The sequence below is a fragment of the Dasypus novemcinctus genome, chromosome 14 (assembly GCF_030445035.2).
Source record: "Dasypus novemcinctus isolate mDasNov1 chromosome 14, mDasNov1.1.hap2, whole genome shotgun sequence".
Classification (NCBI taxonomy): domain Eukaryota; kingdom Metazoa; phylum Chordata; class Mammalia; order Cingulata; family Dasypodidae; genus Dasypus; species Dasypus novemcinctus.
This window is the reverse complement of record NC_080686.1, coordinates 43351911-43370738: the sequence shown is the minus strand read 5'-3', so window position 1 is coordinate 43370738 and position 18828 is coordinate 43351911. Positions and strand designations below refer to the sequence as shown.

At 42.0% G+C, this 18828-nt stretch overlaps 1 protein-coding gene across 1 annotated transcript in view; it reads left to right on the top strand.

Moving 5' to 3' along the window:
• The window catches only part of ZNF704 (zinc finger protein 704), a 238991-nt gene extending 224106 nt beyond the window's left edge, over positions 1-14885 (top strand). Inside the window, exons 8-9 of the mRNA XM_004479103.4 lie at positions 1157-1254; positions 1928-14885. Coding sequence (XP_004479160.2) covers positions 1157-1254; positions 1928-2039 — 210 coding nt within the window. The 3' untranslated portion in view covers positions 2040-14885. The remainder of the gene's footprint in view (positions 1-1156; positions 1255-1927) is intronic.
• The last annotated feature ends 3943 nt before the right edge of the window (positions 14886-18828 follow it).

Below are 18828 nucleotides of genomic sequence, written 5' to 3'. Positions count from 1 at the left end.
AAGTCTATACATATGCCTAAGGAATGCTTCCGTGACGGCTAATTGACAAGGAGATTGCTGTGGTTACTTTGGCTTCTAGGTGGTTAGTTTTCTAAATTTACTAAATGTATGCTCTTCTGCATATGGCAATACTGTATAACTTCCTGAAACATCATTTTTCTTTTGTTATAAAAATGAGGGGTTTTATTGTAGCTTTTGTGACTCCCAAGCATTGAACAGATATTTAGCGTTATGACAGCAGGTGATGGAAAGGGATAAGTGAGAAATCCGAGAGAGGTCGAGGAGAAGGACCCTCCTACCATTAGAGCCAGGGGCAGAAGTGCAAAATAGTTGATCACAAGCTCTGGAGTCAGGCAGAGCTGCATTAACACCCCGACCCCCACCACCACCACCCCCACCCCGCCCCCGGCTGCTTGTAAGTTCTGTGACCTTGGGTAAGTTATTCAACCTCTCTGTACCTCCGTTTTCTCATCACTGAAATGGGAACAACAATAGCACTTAGCACGCCGGGTAGTTGTGAAAATGACAGCTGTTATCACTGTACCTGGCCCATGACGAGTGGACAGAATAACATGGGTGGCGTATGTTCTTGATTTGTTCAGTCTTTGATTCTTGCCTTTATTCCTTGTTTGGATCCCAGAGTTGCTGTGGGGATGGCTTAGGCAAGAATTCATTTATCTTACAGCTGGATGATCTAACGGAAGAGCATACAGAAGGCCTGGTCTGTGTTGTGTCATTGCCTCTGACTAGCTGTGCAACCTTAGCTAAATCCCTTAACCTCTCTAAATATTTTCATCTCCAGAAGGGGGATCATGAGGCTTGCTCTCCCTGACAGGGTTCGCGAGGATTAAATAGAATAGGCAAGAATATGCTTTAAGATTTAAAATACGATTCAAGTCAAAATATATTATCATGGGCAACTTGGAATGCGTAATAGGAAGTCATGAAGATTTTTAAAGTGTTCGTTGTCGGTGGGTCTTTTCTCCTTGGGGATGCATTTAAATTTGGCCATGAACATCACCCTGCCCATTTTAGCAAGTGGTCTCTGAGAGGGAAGCACTTCGCCTCTGCATCTAATGGTCAAGGGCAAAGGCTAAAATAAATGCATGGTGAAGAGAAACCACTCTGTCAACCTTGTTTTCCGTGTATTTACCAGGTCTCCCCAACACATCAGCATCCAGGAGGCCAAGGAGAGCAGAGACAACACACTCACACGGTGCTGTCCTCCCCACCCAGAGCAACCGTCACTCTGAGGTATGACTACTGCCAGTTCCACAAGCCTCAGCTCAAGAGAACTAAGTAAAACGTGGAAGAATGGCCAGAAAAGAGAAGCCAGAAACAGGATTGTCTGTAATTTCCCAGGAATCCCTGAAACACCCTTTATTTTGTTTTCATGATTTTTCTCCATCATTAACTATGTAACAAAGATTTGTTGGTTACATGGGGGTAGCAATTTACTGTAAGTTTTCTTGCAGAGTTGGTAATGGTGTTTATTGGGTCTGTTAAAAGCCATGTTGCATGAATTTCTGAATTAAATGAACTACAAGATGGAGTTTTTCAAAACATATCAAGGACTTCCCAAAAAGTTCCTTCACTAGAAATTTGGGAAGCAAGAGAACACTTGAGAAGTCCATATTTAAACAACTGTCAGAGTAATAGCATTCTCTGCTGATATTTCTCTAGCTTCCTTGTTTAATTTGGTTTTATAAAGATGGCCAAAAAGAAGCGTAAAAGCTATAGTAGCAAATGGTAAGAACTAAGGGTAGTTGCTGTGAAAACATCCATCACGTGTTCAAGTCTGAACCTAGAGGGAACTCCCCAATACATCTTCTAACTTTTTTCTTGCACTCTCAAGGCATGTGGGCCACTCAAGATTGGGCCAGGTGAATGCCTCCCACTGAATACATTTTCCTTGTGTGTCTTACAGGAAGCCCCGGGGAGAAGGCAAAAAGTGCCGGAAGGTGTACGGCATGGAGAATCGGGACATGTGGTGCACTGCCTGCCGCTGGAAGAAGGCCTGCCAGAGGTTCATCGACTGAGGAGCCAGGCAGCCCTGCCAGGCAGAAGAGCCACCTCCTCTGGCTGCTTCTTCTACTGCATCTTTTGAAAAGAGCTCTTCCTTCCTACACACGCACTTGAAGCCCAGGAAGAGCCCTTCCAGGAACCATGGTGGAATTACTGCAAAAAAAAAAAAAAAGAAAGTCTCCATGCTCATGGCTCTTAACTGAGAATTAGCCTGGAGCAGCTAGAACTTTTTTTTCCCTTCCAAAAAAAAAGTCGACTTTTTTGCTGTATATCTAGGTCTTAAAATTTGTGAACTTCTATAGCAAGTGAACCAACAAATCCCGTTTTACCTAAAATGGAGGCATCTTTTGATAAGCTTTCTGAATGCCATTGCCGAGGTTTTTTTTGACACTTAAAAAGAAAAGCTACATGTTATTCAGTAGCATTTGTACAAAGAATGATACCAACTTTCATTGTGATAGTCTTTTTCCTGTTTTCAATTTGACTTCTTGGAGTAGTACACATCATAATGTGTTGCAAGAAAATGCGACACTCTGGGTAGCTTTTCTATGTCTCTCTTTTTTTTTTTTTTTAAGAATGGCCCCACCTGCACCGTGATAGAGCTATTAGCTTGGAGGATTGGAGGTCCCTGGGATGGCATAAACTCGGAAAGAGACTAGCAATGGATGGGCATCACCAGCAGACTTCGGCAGTCGCTGTTGAGAAACATCTAGGAGTCTTCCTTGGATTAATAAGAAGCCCTTCACCAAGAGGCAGCCCAGCTAATTCTCTACCTGCCACAAGTCAACCAAGAACTGGCACCTGTAGCCCTCTGGGTAAGCCTTGATGCTCCGTTCAGGGTTGTGATGCAAAGCACAGCCCAGATCTGTTTGTTACTGCTTGTCTGTCAAGGTTGTTACCAGGTTTTGGATCATCCATCCTTTCCTCAAAACCGCTCCACTGACTGATTTCAGAAAGGGTAGAGAACTCCAGTCTACAGCAGCAGTATGCTTTAAGACAGCAGAGTTCAGCCTTCACACCCCATCTGTTCAGAAAGTCATGTCCGGTCCACAGACCAACTTCCTTTTGGAGTGCACTTTTATAGGTTTATGCTTTAGCATGTCTGGGAGATGAGTTGATGAATAATATAAGGATTATAAAAGGATAAATGGAAGATTCAAACCTTTATTTTTCTTATAAAAATATTGGAGCTATTCACTGAAAATTAGTTCAGGAGGTAACATACGGAACACCAAAAGGAAAATGCATGTTGGTATAGGAATCTTTCAAGTTAGTGGGGTGAGAGCTTGTCTTGTGATCATTTATCAGGCTTTCCAGCCTAGTGTTTTTGTTTGTTTGGCTTTGGTAGTAGTGGAGGCGGGGAGGGGAGAGTCATTGTCAAGCCGGATAAATCAGCTCAGTCTCTATCTTCCCTCCTCTCGATTGCCCTGCTAATCAGTTACTTCTCCTATACCTATGCAAAGAGTTAAGGGCACCTTATGGGACATACTGTGTGGGGACTGGGACTTAGGATCAGCCATAGGAATGTGGAATGAAATTGCACAGAGGAAAATAATACATGTTTAGAGATTGCACATGCACTTCTTTTAAAGAACAGAAAGAAGTCACCTGGTAATAAGAGATTTTTCCCTTTTTTTAATGTAAGCAGGGGAAACATAAGGGAGTACTATGGTACAATATCCTCAATCTGTGCACTCACATATTTTAGCAATTTTATTTTTTAAACTCTTATGACTTTTTTTTTAACTCCTTGTAAGTGATCCTTTCTACCTTTATTTTTTCCTTTAAAACTCTCTTTCTAGAGAACAAAGTGCTTCATTTAATTTCACATCCTGATTACCAATCAATAACAGTCACAGCACCCACTGTGTGTGTTTAAGTATTTGGAGGGCAGCCCAGGAAGGGGCATCTTTTAAATGGAGAAAGGTGTTTGCTTCCTCCACCCAGCTTGTCCTTTCTCCTCCCAGGTGTCTTGTTGCTTCACCTGCAAATCACCTACTGCTGTAAGATGAGGCCCCTGACTTGGTGCAGGGGCTCTGAGCTATGTTGTGGGGTGGGGCGGGGTAGAGCGAGTGCAGGGCTGGCCAGCTGGTTGAGCTGGTTCACTGTGTCCTTAATCTGTGGTCAGGGTGCAGGCCTGGAGCAGAGCTTTTCTCTTGAGCAAAGGTCCTTGGTCCCTGATCCTTAGATTAAATCACTAACCAAAAAAGATTAAAACGATGAGGGGCTAAACACAGTCTCCCCTCCCAGAACTTTGGGGCACAGGGATAGAGAGATCTATGCTGTGGATGAGTCCCTGGAGCAGGACTCGGTGGCTCTTACTCCAAATATATAGCCCATCGGTCGTTCTAAGCTCTGGCCAAGCCGAGCTCAGTCTTGATGTGGCTTTCGGCAAATGCACAGGTGTAGGCAGAGGCATAGAGTTGAATTTAGCTTCCCTGCAACTTCTTCTCTCTAAAGCAGGGGGGTTCTCAACAAGGGGTCGGTGGGCTTGAATTGAAATTCAAAAAAAAGTTATTCTTGTGGGGACGCATGGGTGGGTATGCTGTATTTATTAAATAATACACAGTATAGTGTGGATTTAGTAAGGAGTCTGTGGTTTTCACCTGTCTGGCAAAGGGGTTCGTGGAACAAAAAAGGTTAAGAACCCCTGCCTAAAGCCCTCATCACACACACTCATCTGCATCTCCCACCCTCGTGGGGGCTCCTTTCTGCTGACCAGCCAGGTGGGTGCAGCTGCTCAGCCGGGGCTGTGTACCCTCTCCTCTGGCTCCCAGGTGCAGACAGGTCTTTCTGGACACACAGATATCCATCCCTGCACCAAGACATTTAATAATAGGGGAGTACCAAGCTTCACCTGGCTGACCTTGAAAAAAGAGGGGTTCTACCTTCGTCAAAGCCAACCAGAAAGCTATGAATTGCAATATACAGCCACTGATTGTAAAAATAATTTTTTTAAAAAAGAGCTATTTTGTTATATTTGGAACTAAATGAAGTGCCAAATTAAGCCAGATATTCATTTTCTGCCATCTCGATGGAACCTCGTTCTTTTCACGTCTTCATTCGGCAGGGGGAGGAGGGGGAGGGCGGGCAGGGTGGAAGGGCGAGTCCCACTGCAAGCTGGCTGCTCGGCTGGGGCCCTCTTGCTCCCAGTGACCTCGGAGGCCTGTCTGCACAATGGGAGTGGTGGTACAATGGATTCTGGTTCCAAAGTGTTTCTTATTAAGGCGTGTTGTAGCCTTTCCCTTTTTTTCCTCCCCTGATAACCTTTTTCCTCCAAAAAGCTTCCTTGTTTCTCTCCAAAGAAGGCATTTCATCCTGACTGGCAGGGCACTCTCTGGAGTGCTGCAGAGCAGGGTGTTCATCAGGCAGCAGTTTTAAGCCTTCATCCTGCCCAAGGACGTGCGCCCAATTTGTGGGAGGCCGTGGGACAAGTTGGAGGAAACATCCCGGTGGCCAGTGGGCTGGGAGCCAGGGAGGAGAGGAAAGAGGCCTGTGAACAGCTGGCTCCTGCCCGTCCTGGTGGCGCCGATCAGCACACGCCCGCAAAAAGAGCCAGGTTTGAGCCGCAGGCACCTCTGAGGGAGCCCCGTGTTCTCCCCCAGAGCAGCTGCCTGGAGCGGAGCGAGAAGTAGCTCGGAGCAGGGGTGCCAGACCGGCCTTGACGTCTCTAGTGGGCACGGACGCCTTCTCTCCACCGCACTTGCTGGAAACGCTCTTCCCTTGGTTGGCAAGGCCGGTGTCGGAAGAGGCGGTGGGTTCCTGCCCGGGGAAGCAAGTGCGCAGCTGGAGGTGCCTGTTTGCAGCTCGCACACCGAGGAGGTGTCCTGCCTTCAGAATACCTGGCCCGTCATAACCACGTTTGCAGATGACCGTTCTCTTTAGAAGATGGTGCATGTCACAGTTCTTTCCAGAAACTTTGTAGTGAACTAAAAATCCGTACGATGCAAAAGATTTCTGCAACTGAAATGTCCTCTATCAAATGTCAAGATCGTTGCCGTTTAAGTTTGCCATCTTTCGTGTCACTTTTGAAAGCAGCTCTCAGTCCTGAGTTTAGTCGGCACTGCTGAATCTACTTCCTCCTTCGTGGGACTTGATTGGAAAAAGAAAGGGCATCATTCACTTGATATAACGCTCGGAGAAATGTGGCAAGAATTGTATAAAGGGAAGAGAATACCTTGAGAATAGTAGCAAAATACTGTAAATAATCTTTTCTCAGGGAAAATGAAAGAATATGTGAAAAAAGATCTGGTGGATCCTAAAACTAGGGAGAATTTTATCTTGAATTCTTTTCTAGTCTGAACATTTTTTTCTAAATGCACATGATATAATTCAAGACCAATCCATATGAACTGGACTGTCCCAACTTTTCTGAGGCCTGAGGGCATGTGCTAGGAAGAAGAGCTGTTTATTTGTAGCCAGTCTGAGCTCTAAGGCTGACGTTTGACTCGCAGGCACCGTTCCTGGTGGGTATGCATAGACTTGTGTGAGGCTCTTCCTGAATGTAACTGTAATATGAAGCCTTGCCGTCCCTTTCTGTAATCGCCCAGCTGAGTGACTGCTTATTAGTTATAAGCAGAATCCTGCAGAAGAAAGCCGATACAAATGTTGGTTTTGCTTCAGTAGCATGGCCAGGAGCAAACTTTCATGGACTTTCATGGATAAGGTGCTCATAGCCCTGTAGAATTTCTGTGGACCATGTCTACTGTAGCATTGGCCTGTGTGAACAGAGAAGAATTTATGTGTACAAATGAGTGGAAACAGCAGGATTCATGAATAGATATGAGTATGTGAATCACTTTGGAGAATGCACTGGGCACACAGGTCAACTGGAAATTTCATTTCTCCAAGAAAAGAACTTGCCCAGCGGCATTCAAACTCGCCCAGTTCCTCATACCTGTGGGGATTTCTCCACCTCAGAGCTGTTTCATCGTGTCTTTTTGCATCGTAACTAATCAATACAGAAGTCAATAAATAAGATACTAGAACTTTTAGGAACCAACTGTATTACTGAGTAAGGCACACCATATATAGAGCAAGAAAGCATAAAATGTATCAAGACTGACTAGTTTGCTTATCTTGACTGAATTTGAAAAAGTCCATACCCAATGATTTACATGCTTTAAAAGGCGTAGCTATCAGAGGACCAGGAATCAAAATGGGAATTTTACTTCTGGTCCTGCTTTGTAAATAGTTCCTTTTTTGAAGACAATCTCATGTTTTATAATTTTTGTTGTGAGTCTGAAAATCAAAATGGTAATATGTTGTGTCAAAATATAATCTAAAATACAATCACTTTAATTTTTCAAACAAAAACAAAAAATATACTGCTTAAGCCTCTACAATTCTAAGAGACTTGACACTTTTATAATAAGCATTAGTACCTAACTTCTCAAGTTAACAAAACTGAAAATATTTTACAAGATGCAGTGTTTTGTAATCACTGAAAACATGAACATTTTGTGGGAAATGACCTTGGTTTTATACATTGTAGCTTATTTTTTTTAATGCAGTATTTTACCAGACAGGAAGTGTTAATATTATAAGCAATTCCTGCTCTCCAAAGGGCTATGCCACTTTTAAACAAGTGTTGACACATATCTTTTCAATTAACCCTCTGCAGCAAGGCTAGAAATACAGATCAGCTGGAACAGTGATTGCAAGAGAATCAACATTGCTTCTGTCATTTTCTGTGTGTTTTCAAAGCATTATGGATGAAAGGCACTTTAAGAATCACCCTATTAATAAATTTAAAAAAAAAAAATGTATCACCCTATATTTCTTAAATCTACAGAATGTTAGCAGGTATGCTTATAGGCCATGGGGAAAATATCCCTGTAAATTCTTTAATGTAAAACGATAGATTCCATGTCACAAAGACAGAATTACCGCTCTATCTACCAGAACCACAGACCTCCATTTAACTCGCAATTATCATTTGGTGGAAATTTTGAAAATCATAATATGTAGGTCCAAAGGGAGAATTCTTAGGTGATCAGTAGTGTTTAAAATAATTTTGTCCTCTGCACTAAGTAAATAACTCTCATTTCTTATCAGAACAAGTACTTGATCTTTCACTATGAAGAATGCACACACAGGCACACAGGCTGTGATCGGGAAACAACTGCATTCCCCAGTGTCGGGAAACTGGGAGGGGAGCCACAGAGAGGTTATTAACTGCACAAATGATTCTGAGCTTTGCCAAAACCATTTTATGCTACTATACCATTTTTTCAAGCCCCTCACTGTTAAAACAAGAAAGTATCTTTTCTTTCTAAGATTTTAATAATTCAAAAGCTAGCCTAATAAACTATGCATGATGATAACATCAAATGACAACCTGGAAAGAAGACTCATAGTGCCATTAGACAACCCCTTTCAGGTGGTAAGAGAATCATGCAGACCAAGGTTTCAAAATAGGCTTTAGAATCTGCACACTGGAGGACAACAAATGGATGGAGTTAAGGAAAACCATACATAATGTTGGCTCCCAGTCTTTGAGATGATGTAGCCTGCAAATCTCTATCTTCATTCTCTTGGAATATCAACTGTTTGCATTGAAGTCCCCAAGAAGTGTTTATTGAACCAAATGAGTCTAGCTTCATCTTTGGACCGAAACTTCCTAATGGTTGATAGCACAGTTTGAAAATTCAGATGCTTTAGCAGGGCCAGGCAGGTTCTGTAAATGAACAATGCAGATCAGACATAAAAGGGACACTCGAGAATGGGGGTTATTGGGGTGAACTTGAGAATGGATGCCCCATTTGAAGGAGTTCCACACTCAGCTCTAGACAATTGGGGCCACGCAGAAATTCAGACCAGAGTTGCCAGATCTTCTGACTTGGAAATAATTTATCTGATGCTGCAATGTTGGCAGCTAACTCAAATTCTTGATAAACACTGTACAGATCAAAGAGAACCCATACGTAGCCAGCTATAGCCCAAAGGTCACCTATTTCAACTGCTGTGGAAAGTATATTTCACATTCCACGGTCACTGGGTCAACATTTTCCTTTATCCACACAAATGCACATGTTGGCACTATGGTGAAATAAAAGAAGGGAAAGAGGTCATTTCTATCCAGAAATCATTTTCATGGAAGACTTGATAACCTTAGAGTAGCCTTGTCTCTGATCAAAATATCCTGAAATATTATCTAAATCTCGCTCTGCCTCCTTCTGGCATGCCTAGGCCATGGCCCAAAGCCCTGACGATAATCCTAACTTTGTTACTGTTTTAACTGCCGTGACCACTGTGACGAGGGGCTGGCAAAGAGCAGCCTTGTGTCTTCAGAGAAGGCAGCCAGGGAGCTCCCTGCAGTTCCAAGATAGCACATGTTGCCTCCTTGTTGCAAAGCCCTTTGCCATCTTCTCCAACCCCCTTCCCTCACCATCCCACCTCATGAGTTTTCATTCCAATGTAAAATTGCTGTTGTCGCCTCTGATATGGCAAAATCCTTGCTTCAGAACTGGCAGGTACTTAGGTACTTTGGAATGTCCACTCCCCTTCAAAGGGAATTTTCTGCATGGAAAACCTTCACATCTTTGAGGGCAAAAGTAGAATGGTAATACATGGGTCATGGACTAATTTACGAAGTTACTTTATTAATTTGGATAGACTAAATTATTTTAAAGTATGTCTTATACCAAGGTCCTGATAGTTAACCAGCCCTTTCACATATATCATAAAGGATGACTTTTGGATACATTATCTCATTTCATCTTCCTAAGAACCCACTGTAGAGTAGAAACATTGAGAATCACCATCACCCAACTGCAGGGCCAATCAAGAGTATTCCTGATTCTGTGTGTCAGGTTCATCACTGCCCACAGGGAGGAGGGAAAAGGCTGGTGAAAGGGCTGGCTCAGACTTCAGTCTTCCAGAATGTCTCTAGGACTGAGCAGACCAAGGGACCCACAGTGCTCTTGACCAATCCCTTCAATCCGGTCCAGTGGGCTCCAGCGCTGAATGAGTAGGGCTCCTTCACTCATTCACATTGTCAAATGGAAACGTAAAGCCATCCCCAAACATATCCCTTTATCATTCCCTGAGTTTCACCCAACAGAGTGACTAATTATAGGATTTCTATTAGCAAATGTGATGATCTGAGGAAGAGTTTTGGTTTCTTGGAAAAAAAGTTTGCTGCTTCTAACATTCAATATTTGTTATCAATGTAAACAAACTAATGTCAGAAAACTTAAAACCAGCCCAAATTTACAATTTGTAATTATCAAATCAAAAAATACTATTAAATCAAAATGGTAATGTGGTTAAGTCGTGTTTAAATAGGAATACACTTTAGGCAATTTGGGCAACGCCTGAGATTTTTGTCATTCTAAATGATTAAAAGGCAGTCTAATCCATGAGTGAATTTCATCCTACATGCTCCCATTTGTTTATCAGGCTTTGCAACTTGACTGTGGGGTAAAGCCACAGTCAAGAATTTAGTCACAGAGCTGGAAGGGACCTCAAAAAGCCATGTTGGACTGCCATCTACTTTCTTAACAGGCTTTTTGTTGAATGATACTTTTATTATATTTCTGAATTACTAAGAAGGAGGTCTTTCTTCCCCTGATGGAAAAGAAGCCTATTTTCCAGTGTTTACCACCAGTGCCATGGCAGTGGTGGGATTTTTTTTTTAATTTATTTATCCCCACCCTCCTTGCCGCTTGCTTGTTGTCTGCTCACTGTGTCCATTCACTGCACGTTCTTCTGTGTCTGTGTGTCTTCGTGTCTCCCTTTGTTGTGTCACCTTGCTGCACCAGTTCTCCCCGAGGGAGAGCCACAGTGATGGGATTTTAAAGGACCCCAAGTTTTAAGACAAGTAGAAAGCTACCATTTTGAGAAAAGGTAACTATAGATTTTGAAAGAAGGTAGAGAGTGTGATTAAATTGTTGTGCTCATTTTTATAAAATGTTCTTTCAAATTGGGCACTGCTGGTATAATTAACTATGAGCTTCTAAGAAGGAGACTTTTATTTATATTATGAAAATGTTAAAAATTAACTCGTCTAATTAACTACTACACTTTTTTACTAAGAGCAAGTCCCTCCATTTTTTAATTCTGAAAATAGTTAAAGTAAAAAATGGCAACTCCTGGAATAGGCGAGAGTTGTCATTAAGGAAGGGATTTTCCTTTTTTTTTTTTTTTAAAGTAACTTATCTATTTTCTTCTGATTCTTTCTACATCCCTGACGGCAGATAAAACCAGCACTGTGGAGAAGTAAGTAAGCTTAAAAGAGAAAGAGAAGAAAAATCCCCATTCTAATTATTTGTCTTGTTTCCCCCATCTTGGCAGCCACCGATACAATCTGCTAGTGAGACAAGTCTGTCCCCCTTTATCTTCATCTGCCCAAGTCGGCAGCTGGCCTGGTAGGATGTCCATTTCTAAAACCCCGGATTGGACACCAGCAGCAACAGGAGATACTCTGTGCTGCTGATTTCTCTCCTCAATTAAGGTCCAAGGGAATAAAAATGGCCATGACTGGTAAATTAGGCTGTCAATGTGGCTACCACTTTTTTTCAGGGGAGAAACGTCAAAGTGTCGGAAGGAAGTTTTAGATGGTCATTTGGAGAGCAGCACAGCCTACATATAATCACACGCCCACAAAAGGTCCATTCAGACACTGATAAGGAATGACAAGCCGGGGGCCTAATCCCTTCACACCGACTCAGCCCCCACACTAGTCACCTACCCACCGGCCCTGTCGGTCCATGAGGAAAGCTGACTGCAGTAATCAGGACCAACGGCTTTCCTACCAAGATAAACACCCTGAGGAGACAGCCAAGGGCAGAAGAAGAAAGCTTCACGTTTAATTACTTCAGGCCTGACCTCTGCCCACAATTACAGAGAACGAAAACTGAAGTGGCCTTTACTATATGTAAAGGAAGTGGCTCCTTCAGGGCATAATTGGTTTAGTTTTATATTTATGAACAGAGATATCAATGACCCCAGTCCCCTCATACTGTCGCGCACTCACCCCTGTGGAACCCTCTCCACATGTTTTGGGCAGAGATGGCAAGGACAGAAAGAAAAGACGGGAGAGCTCTTTGGGCCAGTGGCTGTTTGAATTAGCCCTCAGGGATCTACAGTGTAGCTTAGTGATAAACTACCTGCCACCAAAAAAAAAGGATGCATTATTCTGTAGATTACAAACCCTTGCTTTACTTCCTAAACTTTTTCTTATACTCTGCTTGTTGGAAATCAAAGGCTGTGACTTGACCAACCCCTGTGATGATAGCAAAGCCCCTCCTCTCAGAGACAATGAGCGCCCCAACTGTTCCAGGAATCTTCTAGATCACTGGTAGACAGCTTTAGAATAGATTTAGATATTTAGGGAAGAACTCAATACTCCCAAAATAGACTTTTTTCAGTGACTTCAGTAACTGAGAATGCCCTGGGTGTAAAATAACCCAGGAATGTGGCTCATATATATTAAAAATGTCATTAGTCAATATTTTCCTACAACACACCCTAAAATTCCTATTTTTGTATATTAATGGTTAGACAATGGTCTGCCATTTAAACATGTGCTATCTGGAATGACCAGACACTAGTATTGTTTCCAAAGTGTTTCTTGTATCAAAATCCTATATACTTAGAAGAAGAACTCAGGATAAGAAGAAATTGCTAGATCCCAAAGGGTTCGTGACTATCATCAAAAGCAACTGCGGAGTGGCATACGGTCATCTTTTCCAAATGAGGGGGCTGGAGAGGGAGAGAACAATTTCTGCAAAATCTCTGTTGCCCTTAGTCCGTGGTAAGGTTTTAAAAATCAAGCCATCTTTCAATTTGTTTTCCACACCAAATCTAAAATATTAAAATGAAAGTATAAAATAGTTTAAATGGAGGTATTTAGTGGAAATGCTGTCAGTAGAAAGCATTACTTTTAGTGCCTGCTAAACAAATGAAGGACAAAGGCAGCCTGAAGAGAAAAGAGCAGTCCTTCCTCTGTGTTCATAGTTTTAAAATGAAAACCATTACAAATAATGGGGGACTACAGCAAACGCTTTGAGGTAATGCTCTCTGATTTTTTAGATCTTTTGAAATGCAAACTTACCACCAATTGGGAGTAAGTACTTGCTTACAAAAGTCCTTGATATTAGTGAATGAATGTACAAAATTACAACTATGCATTTTCAAAGTGTAACGTATATTTTGTATTGAATCCAAGTAATCTTTTTTCATTGAGACTTATCACAACTGCAAAGTATTCAAAATTGACTCGATTGCATATCCTTATGGGGATGTGGGACTCCCATTTTCTTCTAGCTGATGTTTATAAAGACAGTGCATTTAAACTGTGTTCTGAAATTTCAGGCTTTAAACAAGTCCAGCCATTAAGGTGATTAATGAGAAATGGCTTCTATTTTGCTTCTTAAGCATAAATGGGACATGTTGGCACTTAGAAAATAGGCCCAATTCATTAGAAGTGGATGTTCTAGTAACACTGGAGTAACACACAAACAAAACTGCGTAAAATTAATGGGTATTGCATTGGATAAATGTAGTGTAGATTTTGTCTGTTGTTTCTAAATCTAAGAAAAAAGTATTCTTCAAAGGGTTTGGGTTACTTCAAAGAACCAAATAGAAAAATACTGTGCATCAAATAAAATCATTGCTTATTTTTCAGAATTGCATAAAGATAATTACTTATATTTTGGAAAGTCCATATATTAATAGACTATACACAAATTTCTCCATCCCTCTTGTTAATTTTATATTTTCATGAAATCTTTTCCCCTGAGACTTTGCTCCTTAATCAGTGCTTTCCTATGTTAATCAGCATTAAAAAAATATATATTCTTTCCTTCATCTGACAATGTAGAATAAAGAACTCCATTTCTCTGCCATTCCCATTCTTGTCCACTAAGAAAGTTTCTGAGCTGTTTGTATGTAAAATATGGAAAAATGTGCTTCTAAACCTGATACTTATGGTTATACTGGATATGCTTGCTACCTATTTAGAAGGTATTGAGGGGGTATGTCTTTTTATATGATTTTTAGCCAAATTCAGATGTTCTGATACTACATTTCTGAATACTTGTCTGACTGTAAATACAGCCTGTGAAGATTCAGGTTAATAAAACTTTTACATGACTGTCCCTCAGCCATGCTCCTTGCCAGCTTTTGGCACATTGTAAATAGATTTGTTGAATGTTTAAATGATGTTGTTTTTCTAAATGCTGTTCTGTAAAACAATTTTTTGACTGTTTCTTGCTTTCTATTGTTTTGGACTTTGTGTGTTGGTTTATTAAAAAAATAAATAAAATGTTTCCTAAATATTTAACACCAGGAAAAAAAAATTAAATAAACTGGTGCTAACCGAAACAAAAGAAAAATTTCAGATTGCAGATTTACAATATAAAATGTACACACCAGTTAAACTGCACTTTCCCACAGGGGCAGCTGGCACCATCCTGAAGTGGGCATCGTAAGACCATTGAATGCTTACAGTTTTTGTGGCCCATTTAAGTGTAAAATATAGATGTGGCTCTGTCCCCAGAGTTGAGAATTTGCTCTGTTGGTCCTATGGAAGCATTTAAGTAGAAAAAAAGGCTTATAGTGAGAATCACTCTAGTAATAATCTTCTGGTCTTTGGACTTTGTGTTCTGTAATGCTTAGCTGTGATGATGATTATGGTGTTGCTAATCAAGTCTGTCATCATCGTTGGCCTGTATTTACTGCGTGTAGGGTTTATACCTTGGATCACGCTGTCACGTACTGAGCCAGAACATTGGACTTTCAACAAGACTATTCTGATTTCTACAGTGTTCACACACATGGATTTAAATGCACTTGTAACTGGTTAATTACCATGAAGTAAGTCTAACTTCCACTAAATAAAAGTTTTTTGTGTATCTGCTTCTACTGGGGGCCTTTTATTTAAGTAAAGGACAAGTGGCATATACCAAATTAGAGAGTTTGAGGTTTTACGTGTAGTTGCAAACATACTTGGAAACTGAGGGAATATCCTTCCATATCAACTGATCACCATCAAAGCTATTTTTAGAAACATGTGGAGGAACACATCTTTCTTCTAGTGTTTAGCCTTGCCAATTACAACTTAAATCCATTCCCTTGGCAATGGCCACCCAAACACGTTAGCTGCTCGGCCTCTTCTGCTGATCCCCTTGCCCTAAGCAGTTAGACAGTGTGGCAAAGGAAGGAAAGCAGCATCCACGCTGGTGCACAACCAGGCTGAAGACCCTCCCACAGGCCAAATCTGTGTCCACTGGAACTTAATATAGTCCCTCACAAAGCCAAATACATGAAAGTATTTCGCAAGATAGTAGACTATCTTGACTCCAAGAGTCAAACAGACGGGGCTACAAATCTGAGCTTTGCCTCTGAGAGGATGGGTAACTGGACAAGTGATTTCACTTTTAGTGGCCTCTTCCTTACAGTGGGAATGATGATAGAATGGAACCTGATTCTCCTAGCTTGGACAATAATCTCCATGTCCTCCCAATCCAATCAGCCTTGGCTGGGGCTGGGGAGGCATGTGACTCACTACCTGTGCCTGGTTCAGAGAAGTGCCTCCCTGGTGAGGGGAGGCTGCTGTAAGGATTAACTGAAATATCACTTGTTGGGGTGCACAGAGGAGCTCTCCCTAACTGGGAGCCCAACTCAACATCCAGTACCCTCAAATATCCAGGATGAGTTTTTTTATGTTTTAATGTAACATTCTTTGTGATATTAACTTTAATTTTTAAAAGTGTAAAAAAAAACATCCAGGATGAGTGCCTTCAAGGACCAGATTTACTCTTCAATTTAAGAAGATTCTTTCTAAAATGAAAATGTCCTCCCTTATTAAATAGCATACACACAACATCGAAATGTTTCCTTGGTGACTCCTGGGCATAATTATTTGCATCGATCAATAGAATGAGCCATGAAGAGTGTCGTAGCTCAATCTAATAGAGAACTCCTGGGTGGTGCAATTAGACACCCAATGCTTTCTTCCTCGCCAGCCCCAATGCAGCCCCAGCTCTCCGTACTTGGATGTCATGGTTTCCTTTGATTCAGCACAGGGGCCCGTGAGCCCTTTGACCTTTCCTAGATGTGGTGGGGCAAGAGATAAAACTAATCTTATTGAGCTACTGTGTGCTAGGCAATGTGCCAGATGCTTTCACGTGATTATCTTATTTAACTCCCACGACAGTTCTGGGGTGTGGGAATCATCATTCCCATTTTTTCAACAAGGAGACATCTTCATGAAGGTTACATAACCAGCCCAAGTCTCTACAGTGCAGGTCATGGGGGCATCCCCGTCCCCTGATCACATCCGATGGACCTTCTGTGTTTTTAGGGGCTATTTGTATATGGATTCAATCCAGTGTGCATTTATCAAGAGCAGAACTAATCTCTCTTTCCTCTGCCCATTGGCTTTTCTCTGCTTTGGGGTCAGGTGGGTGCTGCTGTTTGACCCATCGCTGCTGTTCATCTCCACTGTGTCCTCCCACCTCATTCCTGCTCCTTGTTCCCATCTCTTTTGCTGCCAGTTTCTTCCCACAATCCAAAGCCATTCCAGGAGCATCTTGGCCCTGTATTCACAGCCAACCATCAGCGTCCTCCTTGGCCTTCCCCAAAGCCCGGCTGCCAGTCCTGCTCACATCAGAGGCCGGGCCTCCTTCCGCACAGCTCTGATCATCCTCAGGGCCCAGGACTCCTGAAGGCTTCTTTTCGACAGTTGGCTTTTAGTGCCGCCACATTGTTTCCACAGAGGAGGGACAGGCTTAGCCATCTCCATAAAAGGGGCTCAACCTCACATCCCCCCCTTCCCAGCCCCTCCTGTCAAGGTTGTGGAAAGCTTTTCAAGTGCCACTGCAGGAGGAAGCATAGCTCTCAGGGGTGAGGGAGCAGGAAACATTATTGCGAACTTGGGCTGTAGATATTGTCCAACAACGTGGGGTATAAATCGTATATTTTCAAATAAAGTTTTTACCAGCAGCGTACTATGTAAAGGGATGCTGCAGCAAACAGCTGATGGAGCAAGGACTTCTAGTAATGTAAAAATAAATTTAAATTTTTAACTTATACTTTATTTTACATTTTTAAATATCAAAGGGTTTCCTTTCTTGAGTTTTTCAAGCAAGGAAAGATTTTTCAAGTATATAATTTGTTTTGTTTTGTTTGCAGGTACCAGGTCCAGGAATTGAACCTGGACCTCATATGTGGGAAGCCAGTGCTCAACCACTGAGCTACACTGGCTCCCCATCAGGTATATAATTTAGCCACACAAATTTCAGAAGCACTACACCCCCCCCCCCAAAAAAAAAAAGAAAACATGAATGATAGTTATCCTCTCCTCAGAAAATCCTCTACAAGACCTTCCATTCCTTGGACGTGTGGACTATGTCCTATTTGTTTTACCTTCCTTGTCTAGTTCACTACCAGGCACATAGTTGGTGATCAATACTTCTTTATTGCTTCAAATGAGCATTTCTTCAGGTGTTAGCTCTGCCCTCTGCATTCAACCTACCGTTGCTGAAATAAAGCAAAGAGGCAAAAAGGAAATGGTCATTTTGAAATCTGGCATGAATGTTTATTTGGTCTAAGCAGTATTTTTCAAGTTTCTTTAAGATATGTACATTTTCAAAATCACCAACTCCAAATGACTATATTGAATACATAATAATTACCCAATACAGGTCAAGGTGCACAGTAACATACAGTTTTTTTATAGAAACCCCATGCATATAGCAAGAATCAGTAAATAAATGAAAAAAAGGAATGCTTCAAAATGAAACATGGCAACATAGGTCGGTGCTATTAAAAGCACGCAGAGCAAGCGGAATGAGACCGCTAGGGCTTGCAGCAACACAGCAGAGAGAATCTAGGCTGGCACTAATACATAATATACACGTGTATGATGGGGACCTGGGTGTTATAGTGATGGTTGTTTTTTGTACCCAAATAGTATATCTACCGAGAAAAATACAAAATCAGTAGTAAAAGGCGTATACTGATAAGCAAGCCCTGCTGCTCTGTCCCTTTCCATCCCTTCATCACACTCCCAGAAGCTACCATTTTCAATGCATTCAACAGTTTCTTCTGATGCTTAACTACATCTTTCTAAATGATATGTCAAGGCAGCTACAGTATGAAGAGCAAGAGGGCCAGAGCATGGGTGTCAGGCTGGAGAGGGACAGGGGAAGGAGGGAGAAGAGCAGGACATCGAGGAGCCCCACACAGGGACTGGCAGAGCAGCGGGCACCGGCGAGTGCTCTCAGGCCACGGAGTGCGAGCGACAGAAGGTGGAGATCTGATGTGCTGAGCAACGCTGTTCCTCTCCCAGGCATCAAGATGCTGGCCCGCCGGCTGACCTGTGAGTCTCCCAGAGTTTGCTGACTATGAATCAATTTCCCAAAGCACAGCAAGCCCTGGGTAACCTGAAAACAACCAGCTCCCTCCCTCCTGGGTTGCAGACCAGGCTCAGCCCCCAGACAAAATGCCTTCAGCAGGGGAGATGGCTAGCTGGTCTCTTGCCATCCCTTTACTATCATCTTCACGGCAACTCCTTATTTTCAGTACATTCCTTACTGTAGCTGATTTCCCTGTAATGGAAAACTTTCCAAGTCAAATGTTGCAAAATGCCTTGGCTAATGCAAACATTGCCTGCTGTTCCCTTTGTGACTAAAAGATGTGCTGGGAATAGAATATGTATAAAGTGGTTAGTATAGTAACCAGCACAAAAAGGGCCATTTAATTGTTATCTATCAACACTGACATCACTTAAATAGCTTGAAAACAAAATTATTCTGAACCATTAGTACAGAAATCACTTAAGTTTCAATGAAG